Genomic DNA, 9,716 nt, shown 5'->3' on the forward strand with positions numbered 1-9,716 from the left:
CTCTGGCTGTCCTGGAACTCACTTTGTAGACCGGGCTGGCCTTGAACTCAGAAATCCGCCTGCCTCTGCCTCCCGAGTGCTGGGATTAAAGGCATGCACCACCATGCCCGGCTCCTTCCCTCTCTTCTGTTCTCTCTATTCCTTCCTTCCAATCATTCTAACCTCTTAAAATGAGAACATTATTCTGATTTGAGCTATTAGAGGGCTCCATAACTCATAATCATTGCTTTGCTTCAGGGCACTTTTCCATTTCTGATCTGTTCTTTGTGAGAAAACCACTGTCTTCCAGGCTCCAGGCAGGAAAAGGGTGATATGGATAACATCAGAGATAAGATGATGTTTGGATGATTCTTGTTTGGTTTTGTGGGTCATCAATTACAACCACTTCTCTCTACCTCTATCTTTCCTTATCTCTATCTCCTCTGTATTCATAGAAAACATGCAAAGATTCACATCAGGTTTTCCCATTGGATTGAGGAGACTGTGACAGAATAGAGGTGTGATGGTTGATTTAGAGATCATTATGTTTTTGTTCCTGTTCCATTTATTACATTGTATAAAATATAGCTGATACGAACCCCAAATGGTATAGGGGAATGAGTTATAAGTGAATTTGTTGGAGAATTATTGGAAAAAGTCCGGGAGTTGGTAGTCAGATGTCTTGGGGAGTGCAGAGCATTTTCTCCCTAATGGTACAAAAAGGAAAGTTTCTTGTAGCTTTTTAAATTTCTGCTCCAGTTTTGGCCAAGCCAACATGCAGGAATTCTTTTAAAAATGATAATAATGCCTCAGTGGGGTGCTTCATTTTGTTCAAGTAAGGCTGCTCTGCAGTAAATCTGTAATTTGCTCTCAGGGGCCTCTTCTGCCAGCCCTCTCTTATGATAAAAAGCTCACAGTGAGAGGGCAGGATGGCTTGGGAGCTAGAAGAGGCCATGGAGACTCAGAGATGGAGAGTGACAAGGAAAATGTTTCTAACCATGACCTTGCATTATTCTGGGTCGAGCAGGAAGGAACTGAAATTGGGAAATTCATCCACTTTGAAGTCTTCAAGTGAACCTTAGCTCATCTTCTTTTCTCCAGTTTTGTCTGTGGAGGGCCTGCTGCTTTCTAAGGCTTCCCAGGTGATCTCCTATTCTGTATAAAGTTTCACAGCTTAGTTCAGAGGCCCTTTATAAAAAGCTGAAAGGTTATTTTTGACAGACATGTCCCTCTAATTAGTAATGTATTTCCATTAACTTAGAGAGCACAAAAGCCATTTTGTAGCAAGCATTTTTAGGAACTTCCCTTTGATTCCTTCAAGGTCCCTTGTTGCTGTTTCCTCCATGGACTACTTAAAAGATCATTCCAATCTTTCCCCTGCATTCCTGGTCATGTAAAGAAGGGGGATAGGCAATTGTGTTCCCCAGGTTATGGTTAGTGTGCTTCTCTGGACCCACACCAACTGTTCTCGCCTTGGCTCTTGTCCTTCAATCTCACGGTATGGGAAAACTTGAATAGACTTTAAGTTATATGATATTCATTTAAAGCCTTTGAAATTTATTTATTGTTTGGTATTTATAAAAATAACACATTTAGCAGTTATTATAAGTATATAAGGGAGTAAACTTTTCTTATGTTTTAGAGGAAAATTACAAAGTACAATTCAGTGTAGATTCCTGTAAATATGTGTTCTTAAATGTCACACGAACTCCTTTGCCAGAGTGGTGATGATCTTTGCTGCGGGCTCTCTGCTGTCTAGAGTCATGGTTGGTTGGATGAGAGATGCAGCTCTAAGTTAGGATTGTCAAGGAGTCATTGCTCATTAGACAATTTTTCAATATTCTCATTTTCTGACCGGTTAATATGATTAAGGTCATCTTGATTCATAAATTATCCTGCATGTTTTTTCTATTTTCAAAGCCAGCCATCCACCCATCCTGGGAATTTTGCAAACTCTTCAATATCTGTTTAAGCCTATGCTAATAACATTCTCATTCTTCAATATCTGCTTAAGCCTATCCTAATAACATACTTCTCAGTCACCTTGCTTCTTCCTCATTTTTCTGCAGTTTTCAAATCTCACTACTTTTCCTTTTCCTCTTTTTCCCAACCCCTCACTCTTTGGACAGTAGGAGAGGTTATGACATGTTCTGAAAACCCTAAGGTTCTTTCTTTTTTCAAAATATGAAAACAGACTTAGTGTGGGGAACCTTAGACATGCTGAAGACTAGGACCATGGAAGCTTTTCTGGATTGAGTAGTATACTTCATGTCTGACTCAGGGATGATGTAGAAAGAGTACAAACTGCAGATTTGATTTAGAGCAGATAAAATATCAAGAAGTCATGGAGTGAGTGAGTGCATACCACCCAGAACTACAGACAGAGTAGTAGTGGGCAAGGAGGATACTGGGGAAAGAGCTGGAGATAGCAGCAGACCCTGTAAAGCACAGAACCCCAGTCTGGTGAAGCCACACAGATTTGGATTATAGGAGAGGTTATTTTACACATTTGGTATGTGTTGTAAGAGTTTGTTCTTCAGTTTGTCTTATGGGGTGTGCTGGTGCACACCTTTAATCCCAGCACTTGGGAGGCAGAGGTCAGCCTGGTCCACATAGCAAGTTCCAGGGCAGAACTGTGCTGAATGAACTTGAACTTGTTTCTGAAAGAAGGGATATTACAAAAGAAAAGCTCTGACTATGTCTTATCATACCATCTCGGTGAGTTCTCTGTCTGTCTGTCTGTCTGTCTGTCTGTCTGTCTGTCTGTCTGTCTGTCTGTCTGTCTCCCTCTCTGTCTCTCTGTCTTCCTCTCTGACTCTCTTTTTTTCTCACTGACTTTGTCTCTTTCTGTTTCTCTCTCTCTCTGCATCTTTGTCTCTGTCTGCATTTGTCTGTCTGTCTGTCTGTCTGTCTGACTACCTGCCTCTCTGTTATTGTTGTCTTGGGCCTGGGCTTTCCTAATTTTGTTCAGTTTCATCCTGAATATGCCGCTCTGCTGTCTAGAAGTCCTCAGCCAGGCTTTGAGCCCAACAGGATAAAGTTGTAGATACAATGTATTACCAGCAGGGGGGCATGCTCTCTGACTCACCTGATTCTTGGTCAGTGAGTCTCACGTTTCCTGATGCCCCTATAATACAGTTCATGTTGTGGTGATTCCAGTCCCCACCATAAAATTATTTGATTGCTTGCTACTTCATAACTGTGATTTTGTTAGTGTTATGGATATTAATGTAAACATCTGATGTGAAAAACGGTTGTTCACCCCGAGGGGTTGCGACTCCCAGGTTGAGAACCACTGCACTTCCCTCTCCTTCAGAGGTGACCTTCCATGCGAAGCCCCCTTTTTACCCTTACAGGCTGTGACATTTCTTGCCTCAGAGTCTAGCCATTTTTTTTTCTATCTGGCATACCCTCTTTTCCCTTTCCATTTTCCACAATTATAGCAGGCTACTCAATACCACTAATCCCAAAACTATTTCACTGAGGTTTAATTCATCAGTGTGATGCAATTATCTGCTGATGCGTGTACCTATAATATAATGCACCTTAAGGCAATAGTCTTCTAAAAAATGGTTTATTTATTTATGATTTGGGTACTTTGTATGCACATATATCTGCACACCAGAGGACAATATCAGACAGGTGTGGGCTGCCATGTGGGTGCTGGGAATTGAATTCAGGACCTTTTGGAAGAGCAATGAGTGCTCTTAACCACTGAGCCACCTCTCTAGCCCCCAAGAGTCTCTTTTTATTTGATTGGGAATCCTCAAGGTTTAAAATAGTATCCTCTATACACTTAGTTTTACATTGCTAAAGAAACAAGGTTAGTCAAGGAGATCTAAGGAGAGACATGCAATGTAAGCTATCTCTTATTTACCACCACCATCATCATCATCATCATCATCATCATCGTCATCGTCATCATCATCAGTTGTACCTCTGAGGATATAGCACGAGAGTTACATAAGAGTGGAAAGTATTATTCCATGCAATATACAGAGTCAGCCTGAGGCCAAGGCATGAATCTGCATATTTTCTCCTGAGGCACTTGGCCTTGAGTTTCACCTTAGGCAGCTTTTGTAGGATGTTTGTGTCAGACAACCTAAATTTCCTGTTATACGTGATATATTCTTTCATTACTATTATGGGGTAGAAACAGTTTAAACTTTATGAGAATGTGTGCATGGCTTGCTCTTTTCTCAATTCTCTGCTCTCAGCGAGCCTTTAGAGTCTCTCTGTGGTAAAACCATTCATCGCCTAGTTAGCATGTGAAGTCAGACCTGCTGGACAAGGGTCACATCAGCTGTTCAGAAGCACTGTGCACCACCAAACCTCTGCATCAGGGTCATACTGCTCAGTTCACTGTCTTCTGGCGGGCCCACTGTTATCCAACCTTTAAAACTTAACTTAAAATCTACTCTCTAAAGGAAGCTTCCCTTACCCTGATTCCCTCCACCCCACAAACTGAGTCTGGGTTTCTTTTCCTTCTGTTCTCACACCTCCTGCAGGAGCTTTCCTTTCCCTCTGTTACTTATCCCACACCAACTAGTAAGCTAAAGAAATGGTAGTTTTAGAAGTTTTTTTTTCTTTTTTCTTTTTGATAAAAGATGATACTTTTTTCTTTTTGATAAAAGATTCTAAAACCTAGAGACAAGAAGGCTCCCCAGTGGACCACTGTGTACATATAGGAGTAGAATATAGAGGAAGAAACAATTTGAAATCAAAGGAATTGGTGAGACTTGCCAAGGATCAGCCTTGGCTGGGAGAGGGGTTCAGAGAGAAGGGGTGTCTGGGAGTATCAAAAATTGCAACTCGAAGTCCAATAGTGGATGCAAGCTGATGGCCAATGTTCTGCTTAATACAGCTTTCCCAGTCTGCTTCTCTCTGTTTTGGTTTCTCTTCGGAGATTTCTCTGTCTATATTCTGCTTGCTTGCTATTCTAAGAGATCTCTCTGTTCATGTTCTGCCTGCTTTCGTGCGTGCACGTGTGTGTACGTGTGTGTGTGTGTGTGTGTGTGTGTATGTGTGTGTGTGTGTGTCCTCTAAAACTTCTCTGGACAGCTCATCTCCTGCAGAACACAGATCTCGTCTTTTATTTTACATAGCAGTCCAGTCGCTTACTCCAGGTTTTCCTTTTGATTATCTTATGAATCAGTATTCTGCAACCCCAGCTCGTTGACTCTTAGGAGACAGAAACTATGCATTTTTTTTTTTTTCTTTCTTAACATTGCAAAGGAATTCTGAGATCTGGGGCTGGAGAGATGGCTCAGTGGTTAAGATCACTGACTGCTCTTCCAAAGGTCCTGAGTTCAAATCCCAGCAACCACATGGTGGCTCAAAACCACCCATAATGAAATCTGATGCCCTCTTCTGGTGTGTCTGAAGTCAGCTACAGTGTATTTAAGATATAATAAATAGATCTTAAAAAAAAAAAAAAAGAATTCTGAGATCTGTCTGCCTTTGTTAAGCACAGATGTTAAACTAGTTGGGTGGGACCCTGCCTTGAAATTACCATTTCTGCCATACCTGGCCTGGACTTGCTGTGCCCCAGGCTGACCTTGAACTCAGGAATCTGCCTTCATTTGTATCTGCCTGTCTTTCTATCTTTCTGACAAGCTGGTTCACAGTGTAGCTACCTCTTTTCCTTCAGATTCATAAGACCCCTCATAATTCATATTGCATTCTTATATTTTTGCATAGTTGAAAAATTATGTATTTTCAAATTCATGTTTTTAGAGTTCTTTTCCATTTACCTTTTTTTCTGAGACATAGCCACACCATTGACTCCTGGACTCCTGCTGTTTGTAATTATCATGGATATTATTTATTTATATTAATTATCATGTAATTATAGAAGGACCCACTGCTAGTGGGTCCAGAAAAATATGTAAAATTATTACACAAACAAGCCTTTTGCCCACAGCAGCCATCAACACTCCTGGATGCCCACTCTGGGGCTCTGTTGCAGGGGCAGGAACCATGTTACTCTGTCCCCACCAGGGCCATGTCCAGCTCAGTAGGGACATGATGGAGAAGCTGTTCAGGTTAAAAACAACTAACAGTGACCGTGGAATTCCTGCATAATTCCTCCATCAATTGTAGTTCTTTTGTAGCATTTTTGGCTATGGTTATAGAACATAAACATTTCTTGTCAAGGGACATACATAATGACAGTCACTACAAAATTTTTGCTTTTTATTGAAATTTTGAATATGGGTAAGCTCCCCTAGGCCATTAGGAGCATGCTACCTTAAAGAGAATGGAGAAAGTGGATACGAAGTGGTGATAGTTAAAAGAAGAGAAAGATAAAGGCTAGTTTAACCCATCCTCATTTTAATACTCTGTCTTAGAATTGCAACAGAAAACAGAGACACACCTGTCAAGCCAAGCAGAAAACCGAATATCCCATGGAAATCATCTCTACAGGAAATCAAACTGTCACTGAGTTTGTACTTCTTGGCTTCCATGAAGTCCCTGGGCTGCACCTCCTGTTTTTTTCTGTGTTCACCATCCTCTATGCCTCCATCGTCACAGGGAACATGCTCATTGCAGTGGTGGTGGTGAGCTCCCAGAGGCTTCACACACCCATGTATTTCTTTCTGGTGAATCTGTCCTTCATAGAGATCGTCTATACCTCCACAGTGGTGCCCAAAATGTTGGAAGGCTTCTTACAGGAGGCCACCATATCTGTGGCTGGCTGCTTGCTCCAGTTCTTTGTCTTTGGCTCTCTGGCTACAGATGAGTGTTTTCTGCTGGCTGTGATGGCATATGATCGATATCTCGCAATTTGTCACCCTCTACGGTACCCACTCCTCATGGGGCCTCAGTGGTGCCTGGGTTTAGTGCTCACAGTCTGGCTGTCTGGCTTCATGGTAGATGGACTAGTTGTGGCTCTGATGGCCCAGCTGAGATTCTGTGGCCCCAATTTAGTTGACCACTTTTACTGTGATTTCTCACCTTTGATGGTCCTGGCTTGCTCAAATACCCAAGTGGTCCAGGTGACTACATTTGTTCTCTCTGTGGTCTTCCTGACTGTCCCCTTTGGGTTGGTTCTGATCTCCTATGCTCAGATTGTGGTGACTGTGCTGAGAGTTCCTTCTGGGACCAGAAGAACCAAGACCTTCTCCACATGCTCCTCTCACCTGGCTGTGGTGTCCACATTCTATGGCACACTTATGGTATTGTACATTGTGCCCTCTGCTGTCCATTCCCAGCTCCTCTCCAAGGTCATTGCCCTGCTCTACACAGTAGTCACTCCCATCTTCAACCCTGTCATCTACACCTTGAGGAACCAGGAGGTGCAGCAAGCACTAAGAAGGCTTCTCTACTGCAAACCAACTGAAATGTGACCTAAGAAGTAGGGCAGGGAAGATTTTCTAAGTGACTGTCAGTGTCTTGATAGAAAAGTCTCCCACAATGGGCTGGACATGGAGTAACTATGATCCTTCTCAGAATTCCACTTTAGGTCTGCTGATCTATGCTCAGGGGGAAAGATAGTAGTTAAATAATTTTCTCATGTTAGTTTAAAAGATTATGTTAATTACTGTGAGTTGATCACTGCATACAACATAGTGCACTGAGATGACCATCACACTGTAAAGACATGTACTGAATTGCCATTCTGTAGTCTGCTGCTGTATGCAACACTGGTGCTAATATCTAAGGAAAACAAAATTATAGCAACAGGATACCAATACAAACACAAATCTAGAACAATGTTCATCTATATTACTGTAGTATGACATTTGAAGAGTTCTTTCCTGTGTATTTGGTTTGAGCATGCAAACTTGATGGTTGAACTTGCAATTTTCTTTCCCACAAAATGATATGTCATAAGGAACTTTACAAGTATCATATATAAATATATACACAAACAACAACAACAACAAATTATTTTAAAAGGAATCCTGAAATATACTCTCTATTAAAGGAATAAAATTATATTCTTTCTCATCTTGCTCCTATTGACCTGGGTTATTGTCGGATTCACCAGCTTCCTGAAATCTTATTTGTGACATAACTTCTGTGAACTATAAACGCCCTTTAATATGATTTGTCAGTGGCTTCCAAGTTCAGCTGGAGGAAAGATATTAGAAAAAGACAGGACTATTTAGATTTACTAGATCTTCAGAATAGGAGATGCAGTGAAACCTATAAGGAAATCAAGGGGCTGTTGTTACCAAGCCACTGGTAGGAATTCTAAGAGTTATCATGTGAGTGTAGTGACTGATAATCTCCCAACACGGGAAGGATATGGCAAAAGCAATAGTAGAACCCATGTTACATTTAGAATGGTTTTCATGGTAGAGAGAAGAGATGAAGGAGAAAGCATGACAAAACAGAGCCAGGGGTAGAGATATTTCTAAAGATCAGCTGCTAGGTGAAGGTCACATTGATAAGATAGACATGCAGGCTATTTATGATGAAGAACCCTGGCATTGTGTCACTTGGTAGTCTTAAATGCCTGGGAAAATCCCGAAGAACCAGGAAAAGACTTGAACCATTTTCTCAAGTTATGCAAGGTCCGAAGAAAATGTTCCTTGACTTTTTGCAAAGGTTGACTTCTGCTGTAGAAAGTATATTAAATCCATCAGTAAGAAAGGCAACAATCAGCCTGGAGTGGTGGCGCACACCTTTAATCCCAGCACTCGGGAGGCAGAGGCAGGCAGATTTCTGAGTTTGAGGCCAGCCTGGTCTACAGAGTGAGTTCCAGGACAGCCAGGGCTACGCAGAGAAACCCTGTCTCGAAAAAACAAAACAAAACAAAACAAAACAAAAAAAGAAAGAAAGAAAGAAAGAAAGACAACAATCAAGTCTTTAGCCTTTAAAAATTTGAATGCTGAGAACAAGGAAGTAATCAGACCATCGAGGGCAAGGTTAACATCAATAGAGGCCTTGAGACAACCCAAAATTTCAAATGTTTCAATTGTGGTGAGCAAGGTCATCTCAGAATTAATTGCAGGGAAAATAAAATTAATCCCAAAAGGGAGCCTATGCCTTCTGGAATACGTAAAAGACGTCGCAAAGGCTGACATTTGGCTAGGAAATGTATAGCAACAGTAGACAAACCAGGCAACACCTTACCAAAAAACTCCCAGGGGGGCCTCTTGCAGGTCTCAATGCCAAGCAGGGAGAGTTCTCTTCCTCAGGACAATTAAACACCATTGCTCTAAAAACAGATGTTGTGAGACCAGATAAGAAGGCTGAGGCAAATTCTATAGACAACTCAAAAAACATAAAAGGGAGCAGAAATAAAATATTTTGGCAAATTTCTATAGAGGATCAAAGCCCCAAGCTAAGAATACTAGTGAACAATATTGAGATTGAAGGAATGGTCAACACTGGAGCAGATGTCACCATTATCACTCCAAAACCTTGGCCTGCAAGTTGTCCACTTCAAGAAGTAGACATCAAATTTCAAGGAGTTAGGACTTTATCCCAAATTAAAAAAAAAAATGTACCAGATGGCTTAAACATATAGGACCTGAAGGTCAGATAGGAAAACTAAGGCCATGTGTGACTGATAAAGTCATTAACTTATGGGGAAGAGATCTGTTACAGCAGTGGAAAACACAAATCTCAGTTTCAGAGACTGGTCACAAAACTGATCAGGCTCCTAATAAAAAAAATCAAATTAGTTAAGGAAAATTATCAAAGACAGTTACAGACTGTCCAGGATGTCTTTAAATAAGATATAAAAGGGGCTGACAATTTACGTTTAGCTCAAGGAGCCATTG

The 9,716-nt window shown here is 41.2% G+C and overlaps 1 protein-coding gene across 1 annotated transcript; it reads left to right on the top strand.

The window, feature by feature from the left end:
• The first annotated feature begins 6,356 nt into the window (after window positions 1–6,356).
• On the top strand, window positions 6,357–7,395 carry LOC110336154 (olfactory receptor 11A1). Its single transcript, XM_021218598.1, has one exon. It carries the CDS (start codon window positions 6,387–6,389, stop codon window positions 7,326–7,328), a length of 942 nt encoding a protein of 313 aa, XP_021074257.1. The 5' UTR covers window positions 6,357–6,386; the 3' UTR covers window positions 7,329–7,395.
• Window positions 7,396–9,716: the final 2,321 nt, after the last annotated feature.

The sequence above is a fragment of the Mus pahari genome, chromosome 18 (assembly GCF_900095145.1).
Source record: "Mus pahari chromosome 18, PAHARI_EIJ_v1.1, whole genome shotgun sequence".
NCBI classification, from domain to species: domain Eukaryota; kingdom Metazoa; phylum Chordata; class Mammalia; order Rodentia; family Muridae; genus Mus; species Mus pahari.

Bases quoted from the DNA above. Each gene is read 5' to 3' on its own strand.
- LOC110336154 (XM_021218598.1), top strand. From the start codon at position 6,387: ATGGAAATCATCTCTACAGGAAATCAAACTGTCACTGAGTTTGTACTT.